Source organism: Electrona antarctica (assembly GCF_951216825.1).
Source record: "Electrona antarctica genome assembly, chromosome: 2".
Classification (NCBI taxonomy): Eukaryota; Metazoa; Chordata; class Actinopteri; order Myctophiformes; family Myctophidae; genus Electrona; species Electrona antarctica.
Genome location: NC_136807.1, coordinates 25,633,481 through 25,653,868, shown reverse-complemented (window position 1 = coordinate 25,653,868; position 20,388 = coordinate 25,633,481). Strand labels below are relative to the sequence as shown.

At 42.8% G+C, this 20,388-nt stretch overlaps 1 protein-coding gene across 1 annotated transcript; it reads right to left on the bottom strand.

The window, feature by feature from the left end:
* Positions 1 to 623: 623 nt before the first annotated feature.
* Positions 624 to 20,019, bottom strand: LOC306932678 (angiotensin-converting enzyme-like; the record flags this gene model as incomplete). Its single annotated transcript, XM_079514569.1, has 11 exons — positions 624 to 828; positions 2,496 to 2,618; positions 4,169 to 4,313; positions 8,262 to 8,485; positions 9,104 to 9,276; positions 14,350 to 14,447; positions 14,550 to 14,741; positions 14,936 to 15,077; positions 16,100 to 16,270; positions 18,379 to 18,560; positions 19,872 to 20,019. The coding sequence occupies 11 exons, from the start codon at positions 20,017 to 20,019 to the stop codon at positions 624 to 626; spliced, it is 1,803 nt and encodes a 600-aa protein (XP_079370695.1).
* Between the last annotated feature and the right edge of the window lie 369 nt (positions 20,020 to 20,388).

Sequence of the window (20,388 nt, the reverse complement as noted above, 5' to 3'; positions counted from 1 at the left end):
TATTTTAACTTGTTGTGTTTTTTCGTTAAATAGTGCCCTACTTGACCATACTACAGAGTCACACAATAGCATCAAACTTAGCAGATCCCCAAGCTCCAAGCACAGCGTGAAGTGTCTTTGCATTGGTTCTGTGATGCTATTATTTTTGTTTTATTTCTGAATTGTTTCCATTAAGATTTAACATAGTATTCGTAGACGTTTTTTTCACCACACATATATCATTCAGTAGGCAGAGATCTCACAAGGCAAAGGCGCAAAATAGGGACACATTGAAAACTATAGGGTACATGCAAATTACATTTATAAAATAAAAATATGAGGAAGAGTTCAACATAAACATTTCACATTATACTGCAATAATCACAGATTCCTGTTACAGTACCCTTGTTCATTGCCATTTTACTTGTCTAGTATGTTCAAATTGATGTTTCATGTATGCCTCATTCCTTTAATATCCTGCAAAGTTAGAATAGTTACCCAAATAATAAAAGGTGGAGAGAAACTTCTTTACGAATAATTATTCATATGAACTTTTATTAAACATGTATGATTGACTATGTGTGTCAGTTTATGCATTTGAGCACAACATATTACAAACATGAATGAAGAGAGATGTTTTAAAATCAGCTTTTCACATAGCCCTCAGGGACGGGTGGCACCCAGTTGATGTCGGGCCACCCCAAGGTTTCATTCTCGTTCTGCTGTTGGAGCCATTTGATGATGGGATCAAAGTATCTCATCAGGGCCCCGGCATCCATCTTGTTGGTTCCCAGAGCTGACTGGAGAACTTCAGTCCAGGGTTTGGAAGAACCAGACTTCAGCAACGTCCTGGAAATATTGAAATGATCTCTCTCAAACTAATAGAGTTAATCGCATATAAATACAAATAAATCGATATTCCAGTTCGGTTGGTGGACCGTGCTGCGTCCCTCTGTTTTTGAGTGGTGCAACCACTCCCTTACGGAGCTATGTGTGTGGGTGGCTGGGTGGCTGGGTGTCTGGGTCTGAGCATGAAAACAGCATGGTTGTTTTTCTCCACCTGTGCGCAACCTAACGCACACACAAACACACACACGCACGTATTAACTGTATATATGATGCTTTCGCCCCCCGGGAACCCCCACACGGAGTTGCACCACTCACTTCACACGGGTGTGATTTTGATATTCTATTCCAGTGGTTCCCAACCTTGTCTGGATCAGGGGCCCACCCATCTGACGACTGAACACAGCAGCCAAGTGCATTTTCCATACATATGTTTTCTCCAAACCTCACGCGAATCGTTATACACATTATAGTCAGTCAAGACGTATCTGTCAGATCTTTTTTATTCCATCCTGATTGGCTAAGATATAGCTTTCTAAAGTTTGCAGGAGTGGCCTGGTTTCACACAACATGGCACAAATCATGAACGCAGTCCCTGCTGTGTTACTTTGCACACACATTCCCTATAGGCCATGGAAGAGCCTACAGCTTCACCACACGTTTCAAATGGTGGCGCTACAACAGCCCACTTCACGTTTTGGCTTTTAACTCTTGAACTGCAGGACGTACAATCAACATTTTTTCAGTGGATTTCTTGGATCATGATGCAACAACTGGTCTAGAATATCTTCTTTAAAACATACTTTTTGCTACTACCCCTACAGATTTTCCAATTGCCTATGACTGCCTTCTTAAGTTGCAGGCCCTGCATGGGAGCCCCGCGTGACAGAATGCAGCCTTGTAACTAACTTGTAAGTTTTATTTTTGTAGAAGAGGCAAACTTATTGTTTATGCCGTTTGCTTTGATTGAATAATTGATTGAACACGTATGTTGTACTATGATTTGATTTGGGTGTGTTTTAAATAAAGTGCTGTCTTGATTATCGTGTATTAATATAATTATAGTAAACTAATACTATTACACTAAAAAGGATAAAGATGAAGGGAAAATAGACCTTTTTATAGTATAATAATGTTTCAAGTTTACACATACAAACAAATTACACAATAATCAACACAAACACTTTATTTTAGAACACACCCAAATCAAATCATATTATGGCGTCCATGATAAGCAAACGGCATAAACAATATTAGTTTGCCTCTTCTAAAAACAAATATGTACAAGTTAGCGTTCTCTTGTATCATACCATACTACTTGTATTATTTCCCACCACGGAGTAACCTCGCATCAGACTATCCAGGCATCCAGCATATCCACCTCGGAGGACAGTCAAGACGGGCAGTGTCGGTAGGCCAATCACAGGCAGGCGGGGCGTTACCATGCCTATGCTCGGACACAAACGGAATTCACGCAGCCTAACCTGACTTGTTCTCCAAGGTTGGGAACACACTTTTCTATATTAATGTTAAAATATAATTATAATCATAACATTTTGACAATAATCTTTAGGGGCCCTCTTGAAAAATAGTCATGGCCCGCCCCAGGTAGGAAATGACTGTTCTATGATGTTTGTGAAATAATCAAACTCTATAACTCTATAACTTACTGTAAGATGGCTCCTGCCTCTCTGGAACGGTAGATGTCACATGTGTGCAGGGGACCGACGTGATTGGCTGCCTGGCACAGTTTCTCATGGATTTGGAACTGCAGGATTTGGCTGACAAAATAACTGCAGGGGAAACAGACAGCCGATCGAGTCATCTGAAATATGTTTACTGTATATTTACTGTTTTCATTTATTTTTAATAATTGTTTTGGAGAAGAATGAGGAGGACGACTCTGAAGGAGACTAAAGAATCAAAACAAAGTATTAAAAATAAATGAAAACATTAAATGAAAAACCACGGCCCCCTCGCGTATTAGGAGGGCAGTACCAGTCACCAGAAAAAAGGTTGGGTGTTTTCGATGAATTAAAATGGAGGTTGAAGTTACAATGGGTTTGTATAGGAAGGGGGCGGGGCAGCTAAAATGAATATCAAATATCTAAATACTGAATCAAGCAACTTAAAAACTGTGTGGGGTGTTCACATAAGCCTAGACGATCAAATGACCAAAAGTTTTTTTGAAAGTGAAATATCCCTTTAATGGAATCGTTTCCACTTTGAACTTTGGGGAGAATATGGGCACAATATGTCATAGCAGCAGTCTTGTCTATCTATGCTCTCTGCTTGTTTGTAATTTAGGTTGGAGCTGCATTGTGCCTGTGGGGAGGTGTGTCCTGGCAATCTGGCTGTCTTAACTTAGCACTGTCTTAGTGCTAAGTGATATTTCCAGCTAGTACTAGGTCAGTTCAGCTGTTCTGTTAGCTTTAAGGTCAGAATACTTTTTGACCGTCAGTAACGCCTGATCTCTTCCACATCCTCCCACGCAGCTCCAAATGCAGAGCCTGATCTCTTCCACATCCTCCCACGCAGCTCCAACCTGGCCACCAGAAAGCAGAGATCTACAAGGACTGTCTTCCTTGTAACCTTGGACCCTTGCTTAAACCCCTTTTGGGTGGGGTGAAATAATAACCTACCTAAGTTATGACTTTGCCTTTTACAGCCTGAACCCAAGTTATTTATTTGAAAGACTGTAGTTTACTTTATATATGCGCCCTTGGTCTGTGCTCTGCATTTGGGTTCACTCACTGTCTGCTTTGACACATTGACAATCGATTTCAGTTGTTGTTGTATTGTATTATTCTCAACTAATGGTTTTCTATGAAGCTTTATTAATAGCACAAGATTGGTTATAGCACTTTTAAAATAGGGATGACATTAATTAATTAACAAATATGTGCATGGCAGAAGAACAGCTTTTCCCTGATTTTGTTTTGTACCGCTTGTCCCAAATACAAATTCAAATTCAATTTGTCTTGTAAACTATTCTGCGGTGGTGGCGGACAGAGGCGGATGCTACAGTATGTATGGCTTTTTTTGTTGTAATTTGTTACCTGATGAATGGCTTGTTTGAAATAATGTTATATGCTATTTGTTACCTGATGTACGGCGAGTTTAAAGGAATGTGGTATTTTGCTCCAGGATCAAAGTGCTCCTCTGTGCGCTTGATGGGTGGGCAGATTCCTTGGTACTTTGTCCTTTAAAAGGAATAAGAGAATGACATCGTGGTTTAATTTACCCCTATCTGAAAATGTTTTGTGCCAAGGATCCACACACACACACACACACACACACACACACACACACACACACACAATACATTTATTTGAAATCCTACCTGAGGTGCCACCATTCAGAATTGTAGCGCTCTGGGGGAGTGTGTCCGCTGAACACGCTCCATCTCCATTGGTCGATGAGGTAGCCAAAAGGAAGGAAAGATATTTTGTCCAGAGCCATCTTCAACAGGTTGTTGATGTCACTCTCTGTGCAGAAAAGCAATGCGGTGTTTAACCTTCCTATATGCATCAATGGTTAATGTTGAGTGCATTTCTTAGCTTGGTTTTCAATTTATTTGATTTATTATCATATTTATTTATTGCTGTCTTTATGTAGGCCTACTGTAGTTGTTTAGACCACATGTACACATCAAATCCAAAGTAATCCTTCCAAATCCAACCAACTCCTTCATTCTCTAGCTCATGACCTAAGGAATAATATTCCTTATATCTATTATACAATTGAAAAGGTGTGCCCAAAAAGCTGTGCGCAACCCAGGAACAAAAGGCACCAGCTACTACGTCACTGACACACTGCAACACACACTGCAACAACCCACTAAACACACTAACACGTCACAGACTTACCCTCCGTGTCGATCCATGGCTATCTCCTCATGTCGCGCAGCACGCCCACACTCAACACCACACGCGTAAAAATTGTCATTGCACTGCCACTAAAGCCGCCTCCCGTCCAGACTCACAAACAATATCAATATCAATAATAAACACAAACACGCCACAAGCACCGACACCCCCGCCTAATTTGTTGCCAGGTCTATGAAAACAAGCCCAGAAAAAATGCCATTCAACACGCTACTTACAACTCGCTTACAATTCGCGGACCTGGCAACACTGCATCCTGTTTTCCCATTGGCTACGGTTGCTACAACACGCATTTGCACTGCATGTTGGGAGCAACACAGCTTAATGTAGGGGTCACCGATTGCTGTGCTACATCCCCCTCATGTTCTCACCACCCCGTTCGCCTACACCACACACACTAACCTACACAATTCTCCACATGCAACACAGGGCCCTTATTGGCTAGCCCCCTCACATGGCGATCCCCACGCAGCAAAACACAGGCCAGCCAGCCACACACACACACCCACACACACACAACGGCCACGTTCGGAAATATCGCACTGAGCGCACTGTGCAAATGCAATGCAAACTAATAGGCGAGTGTGCTTCGGTGCGGTATTTCCGAACGCGCCCATCTCATCGCCACAACGCGCGCAGTCGGATGCCAAGCTCTTCCAAGCATTATTCCTTTCCCAGTCTCACCACACCACGGACTCATTGTAACCTCGCATCAGTGTCACTGCAGACACGTAATCACACTGTGGAGGATTTGTGACTGAGTGACTGTGTGTGTGTGTGTGTGTGTGTGTGTGTGTGTGTGTGTGTGTGTGTGTGTGTGTGTGTGTGTGTGTAGTTTGATTTCAGCATGTTTTACACTGCACAGTTGCGCAGTGCACACCATGGGACAAATCGGCTTTTCACCCCCTGCCACTGTGCCCACAAACGCATGTACAAGAGGAAAACAATCTAAACATTATATACTAACGTCAGCATCGGGCAGATTAACACACACAAGCGTTATTAGTTGAGTTTTCTTATTGAAGTGCCTCTGAATTGTAACTGTGCGTTTATGTCAGTCAGCGATGCGATCCGTTGTTATTCAGCCACCAGCAGCACCATACGCACGGACTGGAGAGAGGCGACGTGTTTCTGTCCCTTCGGCTCATGTAGCCCTCATTGTAACTACAAATATTGTTCCCGAAGAAACAATGTGGGGTCACTGCAATCCAAAAGATTGTAGGCCTACTATAATGCAGTCAAGGTCCCCACAAAAATATACTACAGTATGTTCTGCTCCATTCTCAACATCTTTTGGTTTCCACAAACAGTAACTTATTGTAAGTAAACAAAAACAGTAAAAAGCAGTTTCATGTGTGCTTCTTTTAATTTAATTTAATTTAACAAATAATAATAATACCCATCCGTTACTACATGTGAAGGGCACAATACTGGGTTTAAAAACACAGCTGAAACATGAAGTGGAGTCTGTCAAATCTCGCAATTTCCTTCTTCCCATTGCGCTGCAACGGAACTAGGATGAGCCGCCCGAAGGGCGGCGAAATTCTAGTATAGTACATACATTATCTAATATCTTCAATATACAATAATCTTTTCAACTTTATATTAATGTAATATTTTTATATATCTTATAAATGTGTCTATACTCATCAGATAAATACACAGAATCTTTATTATGTCTCTATCATTTCTTGAGAATGTCTCTTGACTGATCGACTTCAGGCGCGTATCACAGAGGATCCGAGTGTGATTGTCCTGAACCCTACATATAAACATCTCTGTATCTGTCAGTCTGTGTCCCTTTAATGTCATGCTCATGAACAAAGAAAAATATGACGTTATAGTAGGCTACTAACGTCATAGACTGGGCTAAGGGGAACCGCAAAAAAAAATAACGGGTAGCCTACTGCATTAGTTGCGATTGCGAACGAAGTGAGCACTAACTATAGAACCTGGCCAAAACTGTCTGTCTGTCTGTCTGTCTGTCTGTCTGTCTGTCTGTCTGTCTGTCTGTCTGTCTGTCTGTCTGTCTGCCTGTCTGTCTGTCTGTCTGCCTGCCTGCCTGCCTGCCTGCCTGCCTGCCTGTCTGCCTGCCTGCCTGCCTGCCTGCCTGCCTGCCTGCCTGTCTGTCTGTCTGTCTGTGTGTGTGTCACGCTGTAACACCACCCGCCCGCCACCAGAGGGCAACTGAAATTGGAACGATACAGAGGTCTCTCTGTGTGTGTGTGTGTGTGTGTGTGTGTGTGTGTGTGTGTGTGTGTGTGTGTGTGTGTGTGTGTGTGTGTGTGTGTGTCAAACTGCCACAACAGCTTTGTTCACTTCCCGCGTTTACGCGTCTTACTTGTAGTAACTAGTTCGGAGTGGATTATTGTCGGCATCGGCCAAGGATGTCCCCCTTTGCGCTAGACCCCTGGGAGATGGCTTGCTGAGGTGGAGCACACACCGCTCCCAGTACTTACTTACTAGTGGTTACTCACCCGTCACTCACACACTGAGTTGGCGGTGCCCACTCAAACCCAGAACCTTGTGGTCCAAAGGAAAGTGCTCTTCACTGCTCTACCGACTCCAAATGAGATACACAGACACTAAGTCCTGCATTAAGTAACGACTACAACAGGTATTGCGCATGCAGAGGGGCATGCGTTCTTCGCATGCCCCTAATAATAGCACTGACGCGTCATGAAATGGATGAAGCAGGAATTAACATAAACTAGAAAAAGTGCCCCTCGGGGCACAGGTCTCCACCAAGCGAGGTCAGGTTGTGGCCTCCTGGTGGCACTATAATAGGCCAATGTGAAAAGGGTGCCATTTCTTCATACGCCTTTGATGGCAATTGGATGATTTGAGGCATTTTGTTCCAAAAATGTGTTGTGCAAAAATCAACCTGTTGGTGGCGCTATAACAGACCAATGTGAAAAGGGTGGGATATATTCCTCAGCCTAGTAAGAAAATGTGTGAAAGATTTCACGTAAATTGCACGCTGCGTTCATGATTTGAGGCTTTTGTTCAAAACGGGGCAATCTTGCAAACTGTGAAAGCCAATTATAGCCAATTAGGATGGAATATGAAATATCGGACAGATCCGACTTGAGCACATGACCATAGAGATTCTGTGTAACGATTTGTGGATTTTTGGACAGAATCTGAAGGAGTAATATAAAAAAATGTGTTTTACAAAAGTCGGCCTCCTGGTGGCGCTATAAAAGGCAGATGTGGAAAATGCAGGTCAAAGGTTTGTCCTTGGCCTCTAGGGAGTGTGCATGCAACGTTTCACGCAGATCGGTGCAGTTTTAGGTAAAAAATGTGAAAAGCTGCCTCATGGTGGCGCTATAACAGGCCATTCTGGAAAATGTGGGGCAGAGGTTCATCGTTGGCACCCAGGGAGTGTGTGTGCAAAGTTTGGCATCGACCGGGTTAACGGTGCCGGAGATTAGCTGGTAACGGACGGACGGAAGGACGGACACACACACGGACGGAGTGCAAAACATACTCTCTCCCCATGCCTTCGGCCTGGTGGAGACAATAACTGTATTAATGTAGTAATGATACCAGTATCAGTGGTGATAGAATCCAGCAGGCCAATGGTTTGCAGATGTTTAGGTGTGCAGCTGGACAGAGCTATTAAGTCCCCTATAGCCTCATGGAAGCCAGGGTTGGCGCCGCCACGGAAGCCTACAGGCAGGTCCTTGTAGTGCAGGTAGTATTCAACATGTCCCATCTCATGATGCACAACGTACAGATGATCCTTGGTCACCTTGGTACACATCTTGATCCTACACACAAAAACAAGCAATAACCTTTGTGTATATATAATCTATACAAACGTATAGATAGTCGTATAGAAGTCAAATGTGACTAAACTACAAGTGAAAGTGTGCTCAGATCAACGTTGAACTTAATGTAGTTAATGTACTCCACCACTTGGCTTTTAAAATATAGCCTACTCAAGTATTCAAAAGTACAAATTACAATGTATACATTTATTTTAAATTTATAGCAGATATCTACAAGCTTTGCTTGTACTGTAGATCTGCTTGTGATCTTTAGGTATGTACAATATAACTTTTGACGATTGTGTCAAAGGTCATGTGCACCTACAGTATATGTGACATGACTTTTAACCTGATGGTCAGATTGAATTTATCCCCTGAGCAAGCGGACCGGCTCTATTAGCTCTTGGTTTAAAAAAAAGAAAATCAGCACTTCAGCACGAAACCAGATTAAAATCTAAGGTAGAAGAGGAAAGTTACATACTAGTGCTGCTTTAAAGGCTCTATTTAAAACAGAAAATTGAAAATCGCACATCTCAAACATTTTCTACAAGCTCAAAATGCGTAAAGAATAGGGCCGCCAGGTTGAAAGTGGTTTAAAGGACGTCCAGCCGTGCTAACCTGAAGTCTTTGCGGTTGTAGAAGTCCCAGGCGGAGGCGTGACACTCCACCTGTCGTCCGTCGGTGGGTTTCTCCAGCATGGACTCCTTCCAGAACTCTGGAGGCATCTCCATGAGACCCAACGAGGTGTAGAACTCCTCCGCAACACGGAACATGTGTGTGGCATTATAGTTCTGATGGAGCAATACAGAACATGTGTGTGCCATTATAGTTCTGATGGAGCGACACAGAACATGTGTGTGGCATTATAGTTCTGATGGAGCAATACAGAACATGTGTGTGCCATTATAGTTCTGATGGAGCGACACAGAACATGTGTGTGGTATTATAGTTCTGATGGAGCAATACAGAACATGTGTGTGCCATTATAGTTCTGATGGAGCAATACAGAACATGTGTGTGGCATTATAGTTCTGATGGAGCAACACAGAACATGTGTGTGGTATTATAGTTCTGATGGAGCAACACAGAACATGTGTGTGGTATTATAGTTCTGATGGAGCAATACAGAACATGTGTGTGCCATTATAGTTCTGATGGAGCAATACAGAACATGTGTGTGGCATTATAGTTCTGATGGAGCAATACAGAACATGTGTGTGGCATTATAGTTCTGATGGAGCAACACAGAACATGTGTGTGGTATTATAGTTCTGATGGAGCAACACAGAACATGTGTGTGGCATTATAGTTCTGATGGAGCAATACAGAACATGTGTGTGGCATTATAGTTCTGATGGAGCAACACAGAACATGTGTGTGGTATTATAGTTCTGATGGAGCAACACAGAACATGTGTGTGGCATTATAGTTCTGATGGAGCAACACAGAACATGTGTGTGGTATTATAGTTCTGATGGAGCAACACAGAACATGTGTGTGGTATTATAGTTCTGATGGAGCAATACAGAACATGTGTGTGGCATTATAGTTCTGATGGAGCAACACAGAACATGTGTGTGGCATTATAGTTCTGATGGAGCAATACAGAACATGTGTGTGGCATTATAGTTCTGATGGAGCAATACAGAACATGTGTGTGCCATTATAGTTCTGATGGAGCAACACAGAACATGTGTGTGGCATTATAGTTCTGATGGAGCAACACAGAACATGTGTGTGGCATTATAGTTCTGATGGAGCAACACAGAACATGTGTGTGGCATTATAGTTCTGATGGAGATAGATGGAGGACATGTGTGTGGCATTATAGTTCTGATGGAGATAGATGGAGGACATGTGTGTGGCATTATAGTTCTGATGGAGCAACACAGAACATGTGTGTGGTATTATAGTTCTGATGGAGCAACACAGAACATGTGTGTGCCATTATAGTTCTGATGGAGCAACACAGAACATGTGTGTGGCATTATAGTTCTGATGGAGCAACACAGAACATGTGTGTGGAGGAGCAGTATGGATGGGTGTTGAAATGTGCTGATGCATCATATTGGGAATTTGAGATCAATCAATCAATCAATCAATCAATCAATCAATCAATCAATCAATCAATCAGTTACTGATCCAAACCTGTTCCTTTTCAGGAAATAGAAAAATGAAATGTGTTCTAAAGGTTCCAATTAGTTATTTGGCAACACAAGCTCTTGTTTTCATTGGTTGAATATTTATAAAATCCACAAACTTAAATGCTTTCCCAATCGTTCTTTTATAGCGAAAATAGCAGATCTATAAGCTCCCAACGCGCCTTGTTGTTAATTTCATCTGGCTAGTAAGTAGGGTGTTGTATAGCTCCAAAAAATGCTTACTGTACAATTATCAGGTAGGCTCTTTTCTCTATTACTGTTAATTATTTTGTGTTGCACCACTGGATGTGCACCATATAGCTCTTTGATAGGTAATAACAATAATAATAATAATAATAATAAATGATGCGTAGCTTGCGGAGTTAGTTCAGTCAGACATACTCGAGGGGGTTCATGCCGTGCTCAAAGGTGCATACTATACTCAAGCCAGGGGTTAACATGCTGCATTACTATGTGGGTGTATCAGTGTTTCCACACCTAAGCGCAAAACGGACGACAGCCGCGCACGTCTTACGCTGTCCGCAGCTTATTTTCCGAGTTTTTAGACAGCTGGTGGATGGAAATTAAGCTCCACCTCCGCGGATGACTTGCGCGGAGGAGAGCGTTTCCGGGAATCTGGCCGTCGCGCAAGTCGTCCGCGGAGGTGGAGCTTAATTTCCATCCACCAGCTGTCTAAAAACCCGGAAAAAGAAGCTGCGCACAGCCGAGAACGTGCGCGGCTCTTTAGTAAGTCTGGCAGCACCTTATAAGTGTGTGCAAGTCCCACACATCATTCGCTGATGTGGCAGTCAGCTGATCAATTGGGCGGGCTACTTAAGCTCACTAGACTGCATGCTCTTCCTGCCTTCCTCCTAGGACAAATAAAGAGGATGGTGCACGGAGGTGCGGCCCACTCTCCTGCGGGAGGTTTGCACATGCTCAGTGTAAACAGGAACTGCGATGATGGAGTGTTCCAGCAGAGGTGCTAGATAGAAAGCTCATAACTTTCATGTAAATAATGAGATCCAGAACAGTTGAGAATTAAACAGCAGTCACCCTTCCCTTTTCAAATGTTTTATATCATCCACAGCACTTGAATGAACAGTATCCATGTTTCTTTGTCATTTCACAAAAATAAAAGTTTGACACAAGAACATGGAAAATCCACAAAAGAAAATATACAAAAACATTAACATTTAGTAAATGTACTTGTCCTTTATCTTTCAGTCTGTTATACACAAAAAAAATTCCACAGTTATGAAATTGATATACTTTTTAAAATAAAAACAAAATCAACTTTGTACTATTCTCTTTTTGTGATATCCTTTTTATTATTTCAGTTCAGGGTCAGCAACTCTCATGCACCTCTAGCACCTCTGCTGGAACACTCCATCATCGCAGTTCCTGTTTACACTGAGCATGTGCAAACCTCCCGCAGGAGAGTGGGCCGCACCTCCGTGCACCATCCTCTTTATTTGTCCTAGCCTTCCTCTGCATATGGTTCCTGGTTGTTAGCTAGGACAAATAAAGAGGAAAGAGCACGGAGGTGCGGCCCGGTCTCCTGCGGGAGGTTTGCACATTGCAGTGTAAACAGGAACTGCGATGATGGAGTGTTCCAGCAGAGGTGCTAGAGGTGCATGAGAGTTGCTGACCCTGAACTGAAATATTAAAAAGGATATCAAAAAAAGAGAATAGTACAAAGTTGATTTTGTTTTTATTTTAAAAAGTATATCAATTTCATAACTGTGGAAAAAATGTTGTGTATAACAGACTGAAAGATAAAGGACAAGTACATTTACTAAATGTTAATGTTTTTGTATATTTTCTTTTGTGGATATTCCATGTTCTTTAGTACATGTGTCAAACTTTTATTTTTGTGAAATGACAAAGGAACATGGATACTGTTCATTCAAGTGCTGTGGATGATATAACAAATTTGAAAAGGGAAGGGTGACTGCTGTTTAATTCTCAACTGTTCTGGATCTCATTATTTACATCACAAGTTATGAGCTTTCTATTGATGAATCTGATATGAACATGGACACATGTATATATCAGTCAGCTGTTACTTTATAGACAGTTGGTTCCCTGACACTCAGGAGGAAGTTGAGACAGGCGATACTGTGGTGACTTACATAGAAGAGTAAACTGCTTAGAGTTATTTACATTAGGCCTGTAAAAACGAAGTCTTTGTTAGAATGCTGCCAGGCGCACCCCAGGGGTCGGGGTGCTGTTCCTATAATCTCAAACGGCAAACCAACAGCTGTGTGTCTTCAGGGGGCTTTCTGCTCTCTGCTCTAGATTCGACATGACATGATTCTACAGTGTAGTTGTGCCTAATCATTTAGACCTGTTAAGAATACATTCTAACGATTTCATTACATGTGTTAAACAATGTTCAGCATACTTCATATATAGTATAGATATTTAATGAGTCCTATTGGTATAAAACATGTCACATGAGCTAGTGCCATGTGAACCCTCCTCCTCACAGGAACATCCTGTGAAGTGAACATTCTGGCTCCCATAAAGCGGAGGTAGCCTGTTTGTGTCCACGGAGGAGGGACTTTGAAGTTAGTAAAAACCTGTGATGTTGTGAACTGCTGTGTGTTCACATTGAGATCGGCTTACGATGTGACTCCTGATTCTCACGGGGCCTTCTGTTCAATAAAACTGATCATGAGTTCATCGACTAGAACCTGTTGCCAGCCTCCGATTTATTCCACTCGACCATCGCTGCTACCAGACACATGGGTCACTTGGTGCACAAAATATACATCATAATCTAGCACCTCTGCTGGAACACTCCATCATCGCAGTTCCTGTTTACACTGAGCATGTGCAAACCTCCCGCAGGAGACCGGGTCGCACCTCCGTGCTCTATCCTCTTTATTTGTCCTAGGTTGTTATGTGATGTTTGCTCCAACCACCACCCCAGCACCACCGGTGGGCTCTGTTATTTATGTCCCCCATGGGGGTTTTATTGTGTATCTATCTCCCTGCTCTTAATGTTTTATGATGGTGTTTAATCATGCCGAGCAGGGAGAAAATGCAGCAGAGCCGAACGCCAAGATTAATATCATATGCACACTTGTATTCTCATTCTACAATAAATGTTGGTAAATCTATTTGTGAGTTGTCTGACTGAATAATAATAATAATAATAATAATAATAATAATAATAATAATAGCTCAGAAAAGGAAGGAACCAACTTTATTAAGAATAAAAGTAAGTAAGAGAAATGTGTTCAGAACTTTTGTGTTTCTGAGGATGATGTGGGTCATATTTAAGAATATAATGGTAGCAACCTCCCAAATCCTGTTCTGCTACTTACCCCTATGTGTCAAGATACTCCATCACCAATTTCAGACTACCATGTCTATTATGTAATTTTAGTGAATTCATATTTGCCTTTACACAATTTCGCCAGAGCCATATACCAAAAAGGGGGTTTTGAGGTAGGTGGGACATTTTGACAACTTTTTGTCAGCTCAACATTTTCAGCACATTTTTTTCAATAAGAAAAACCTGATTAGAAGTATAATTCCGGGGGGTGCATGATACCCCCCTGCAGTGACTAGACTAATAGTCCTACACACGGTCTGAAGTCTGATGGATTTTTGTTAATTTAAATAAGCAGTCTGCAGTCAACAGATTCATTGCAAATGGGAGTAATTTTCCAGTCTGTTGCATCGGCACAAATACAATTCATGGTCTCTTACCTTTTTGACCATGGCCTCAGTCACATCTATATGGGCTTTGCCAGGATAGGGGATCATCAGGCCATAAATATTGCTCCACTCCTGCGCCCACATGTTCCCTAAAGGAAGAGTGAGGAGAGACATGTTTGCGTTAAATTGTCACCAGTTTTCGTTACATGCCTAATTTGAAGTCATATCGATCAGCTCTATACTGTGCATACCCAACAGATGGGCAGGGATGGGTCCTTTAAGGTTGATGTATTTGGGTCCATAGTGATTGTAGAGTTTGCGGCGGACATATGCATGCAGGTTCTGGTAGAGGGGCTCTATGGTCTTGTAGATCTTCTCCAAGTCCTCCTTAAAGGTGTTCGTCTCATACTTAGATCTCCAGTAATCACCCGCATCTTCAAAACCTTTGACAAGATACAATGGTAACATTTATGACTTTCTCTTTGTATTGATTCCCGCTGCAGAAACAATTAAAATGGAAGGAATAATTTTTCTGTCAGATTTTTCCTATCGTAAAGATATCGGAAAATGCATGAATAAAACCTTTCATATAGAAAGATGTACTTTCAGGAACAGAGATGATAGTAATGGTTCTTACCATCGGCCACCTCGGCCTTGTTGAAGAGTTTCACAAATGTGGGGTAAAGCTTCCGTAGAGGAACTCCTGCTGCGTTGTGCCAACCCTCCCACACATACAGCAGTTTGTTGTAACTCCTGGAGGAGGCCATGATGTCTGTCATCTCTGGAGAGAGGGACAACAAACCCATCCATCAAACACACAAACTACAGTAGCCTATACACAGTACAGTAATATAATTCATATTTTATAACATACAGTACAGTACAGTGCTGCATTCGGACCACAAGCTTGACAAAACTGATTCAGTACACTACAGTGCAGAATAGTGAAGACATACAATATTCAAGTCTCTACTCATCAACTGGGTGTTTATTCTATTAAAGAGATGTCCCTTTAACAATGAGGAACACAATGCTCAGAACTACGCAGACGCTAAACAGACACATTAAGTTATAAGTTATTTTAATTGTGCAAAATTCAACTAAAATTGTAACATGTCTGTGTGACTTTGTAACTTCCATAAGTCTATGCTTTGCATCACCATCTTCAGCACCATGTACAGCGAAGTAGATCAGAGTTGATATAGAGATTACTATCACTTGACATTGGACACCTGTGACTACATATATTCAATAAAAGACTAATTGAATTCTATCTAAATTGGAATCTAAATCTGAACATTATAGTTTGACAAACCTACCAGGCTCCATATTCCAGCACTCATGTGGATTTGGACAAACCTTGGCTGTTGAATACAGTTTGGTCATGGTGCTATGAATTGTGTCATACTGTAAAGCAAGACAGAAAAGAGGAGCAATCATTGTTTAATTGCAGTCTATACAGTACATCTAATGTCTAATAATAAATGTAATTTTATGGAAATCTGGCATTCTGGAAATCTGGCTACATGTACTGTATCATACACACATAACAAAACAAAATTGTATATCCAGTATATCCAGTCATGTATATATGTTGGGTGGAAACCTCATTATGTCCAAAACTGTTACTTTTCAGGATTCAAATAAAAAAAATTAGCAGATCTACAAGCTCAACTTGCAGATCCGCTACTTTTAATGTTTTTGTGTGACACTGTAGTTGATCAAATAGGCCATGAATTAATTAAAACACACACAAAGTTAAAACATGAGAGGTTTCTGCCCGACAGCATCGATAAGGTACCTGCTGTCTCTCTTTCTCTGGCAGGTTTGCAGCACCCAACAGGCTGATCTTGCGTATCAGCTTCTTGGCTTGGAGGTCAGTCAGGGTTTGAAGGAAGGCTTGAGGAAACACAGTCTTGGCCTTCTTTCCCCAGGCCTCGTCGCAGGCCTGTTCCTCCATGGAGGCCTTCACCTGCACAAAGACAATAATGTCCAAAACCTTTACTTTTCAGGAAATTGAACTAATATCCTGGCTTCCATCCACTGTAGTTATTTAGTCTTCATTGGTTAAATGTTTACACAACCCACAGACACACATGACCACTTTCAGAATAGCGATAATACAGCTGATCTACAAGCTTGAGCTTGTCTGTATAATCAATTAGGTCTAGTATTTCTATGTATTGTTACTTGTTCTAGTTTTCATGGTTCTATGTTGTCTTTACCAGCTGTGTCTGTATCTAATGTGTAATCAGTCCTCATGTGTATATTAGTCTTGTTCCCCAGTCAGTCCTTGTCGAGTCACTGTTTGGTGTCAGTTCATGTTTGTTTGAGTATGTATTATCTGTCCACCTATTATTCAAAGAAATTGCACATAAAGTGCACAAAGAACCGTACCGTCTGCACTTGCAATATGAACACTTTTATTGTCTCCACCAGGCCGAAGGCATGGGGAGAGAGTATGTTTTGCACTCCGTCCGTCCGTCCGTGTGTGTGTCCGTGTGTCCGTCCGTCCGTGTGTCCGTCCGTCTGTGAACAGCTAATCTCCGGCACCGTTAACCCGGTCGATGCCAAATTTTGCACACACACTCCCTGGATGCCAACGATGAACCTCTGCCCCAAAAATTCCAGAACGGCCTATTATAGCGCCACCAGGAGGCTGCTTTGTGCAAAACAAGTTTTTGGACAGTACACCTACAGATTTTGTCCAAACATCACGCAAATTGGTACACAGTCTCTCTAGAGCCATTCAACGAAACGGGTCTTTCAGATTTCTCAGACTCCATCCTGATTGGCTAAGATTGGCTTCCAAAGTTTGCAGGAGTGCTCAGTTTCAAACAAAATGCTGCAAATCATGAACACATCGTCGGATTTCCGTGACATTGCGCACGCACATTCCCACTAGGCCGAGGAAGAAATGCCACGTGAACATTTTCAACTCAGCCTCATGGTGGCGCTATAACTGGCCGAAAAGTGTTTTTACCTCCAACTGCACGGATTTGTGGATAACTTTGTATGCCAACTCCCTAGAGGCCAAGGAAAAACCTTTGCCTGGAATTTTTCACATCTGCTCTTTATAGCGCCACCAGGAGGCCGACATATGTAAAACACATTTTCTAATATTACTCCTTCAGATGTTATCCAAATTTCACGCAAATCGGTACACATGCTCTCCATAGTCATGTGATCAAGACGGGTTTGTTTGATTTCTCATAATCCACCTTCATTGCCTACGATTGGCTTCTAAACTTTTCAGGAGTAGCCCGCTTTGTACCCGTTTTGTACAAATCGCCACAACTACTCGACACAGTGTCCGATTGTGGTGAAACTGTGCATGCATATTCCCACTAGGCTGAGGAAGAAATGCCACAGTTTTCAAATCAGCCTCATGGTGGCGCTACAACAGGCCAAGCCGTGTCACACACACACACACACACACACACACACACACACACACACACACACACACACACACACACACACACACACACACACACACACTTAAATTACTCCTAAACATTTTGACAAACATCACACACACTCCTATCCTCCTGGTGGAGACCTGTGCCCAGAAGGGCACTTTTTCTAGTTAGGCAATGTTTCAGTCAAAGACCTTCTTCAGGCATCTGCTGAACAGTAGGTATACAGCCACACAGCTGCAGCTCCAAAGCATCCAATCACAATCACCCTCGTTGATAAGGATCAGGTATGCATAAGACTTTGTTGCCTATTTATTGTTCACCTATATTAAAACACCCAACCATGGGTTTGTCGACAAACTTTGTCCTGCTTTTGTGTTCTCACCTCACCAGAACATGACATATTGCTAGACACACTCAGGCTGAGTCAGCTTTCGGGAGGAAGCTGGGCATATATTTCTGGATTGGGCTGAATAGTGGTGAGCCCCAATTCAAACAGGGAAGCTCCCGACCGTGTGCATGTTTGCAATCAGAAGGAAATAAGGAACCGGTTCAGGCAAGCACGCTGCTAACTGCTCTGAACGTCTGTAGGCACATATGTGACCCTAAAGCTATCTCTGAAGAGAGATCTGCAGAGGTGGATCTCTGTTGTTGTACCCACCTGGAGTTGAGAGTTGAAGTCCGTCAAGTTGGTTTTATAATTCCATAAGGCCAAGGTGGAGTGGTAGAGGACCTGCTCATAAGTGGTGTTGTAGTCATCTAGGAACCTGGCAGCGTCCACCGTGGTGTTGGTGTAATCCCCAGGAAGCCAGTGGGCTGGCAGAGCCTGGCACAGTTCCAGGACTGGCAACAGGAGCACAGCTGACCACACAAACCTGACCATTATAATACTCTCTCTCTCTCTCTCTCTCTCTCTCTCTCTCTCTCTGTTGAATAAGAGGCTAAAACAAAGTGTAGTTTTAGTTTTCTCCAGTGAGGTGAGAGATCAGGTGAGAGACCACTTTCCCCCGGGGCTGTTGTCTCACAGACTTATTTCACTGTCCCCCTCCCAGCCTCCCAGCCCTGCATGGTGATTCATTCATCAAAGACGGTTCAACCTGATGAGTTGCTGTCTGTTTTTGTGAGGTAGCTCCGTAGCTGGTCATGTAATTGTAGATGGGGATGAATAGCAGTGAGCTCCAAGTCAAGCAGAGGCCCAACTCTCTGCAGAAACTCCTGACTGCATGCATGTGTTTGCAATCAGAAGGAACCGGTCTAGCGCTCCTCTTAAGTAAACACCACATCACACCGCTCTGAGCAGGCAAACTTCAATTCACAACAGCATAGGATGAGATGCTGCATCTCAAGGGGCTATACCATGTCTATAATTCATTCTGACCAATAATGTTTCCTGCCCCTTATAAGAGTGTGACTTAGGTCATATAGGAAATTTTTGGCCTAAGTCAATGGTTTTGTGTTCAATACTTTTGGGACCGCGATTGGAATCAATTTGTTGCCTGCACAAAGTTTACACAATGTTTTGTATCTTTGACACTGCCACTTGACACTTGAATATGTCCTGCTCTGGAATGAGTATTGAAAGAAAATGAAACATAACCTGGGTGATAACACGGGAATATATTGGTTAAAATATGGATGAATATTTAACAGATTTTTTTTTTGTACGGAGCCCCTGAATGGCCATGCATTCATGCGTCACCAAGCTTTCCACATACATAGGGGGAGCTGTGGTTAAAAAGCATGTTAGCAATAGTTCCAGGAAGTGTAGTGTAGTACAGGAAGTGAGGCGGCCAGGCGTTCCATTTCAGGTGGAAATGGCTGGGTATGAGCATGAAAACAGCATGGTTGTTTTCACCACCTGTGCGCAACCTAACACACACACAAACACACACGCACATAATAACTGTATATATTTCAGGTGTGCCAGTACAGTACAGTGACAGTACAGTACAGTACAGTAGAGGGTACAGTAGAGGGACAGGCACACGGTAACTCTGTCATTTCTCAACCGTTTCGGACACGGGGCGGCACGCCGGAACCGACCCGGCCTCCAGAGCCTACGGCTTCCCTGTCATCGCCTCCAGTGTCCTCTGCCTCGTCTGGTCCTCCTGGCCAACCACAACACCTCTGCCTCGTCTGGTCCTCCTGGCCGACCACCAGACGACACCTCTTGTGCCTCGTCTCGGCCTCCAGGCCGACCTCCAGACACCTCCTGTGCCTCGTCTCGGCCTCCAGGCCGACCTCCAGACACCTCCTGTGGCTCGTCGCGGCCCCCAGGTCGCCCGCCAGACGACACCGCCATCTCGTCTCGGCCTCCTGGCCGTCCCCCTGAGGTCACCCCTGCATCGGTCCATCGTCCGGGCCGCCCCCCCTGAGGTTATTTTGTTTTCCTTGTGTCTTAGTTCCAGTTGGAGTTTCCTTTGCACTTGTGTACTGTTATTTTGTAGTACGTTTAGTCTCTTGGTTTCCTCTGTTTTTGTTGCCTGTGTTGTCTCACCATGATTAGCCTAGTGTTTCCACCTTGTCCTTTTTATCCCAGTGTTGATTATTAGTTATGTTCACCTGTGCCCTGTTTTCCCTGTGTATTTATACTCTCCTGTTTTTTTCAGTTCTTTGTCAGATCATATGTTGTAAGTCACCAGTGTTCAGTTCCTAGTGTATTTCCAAGTTT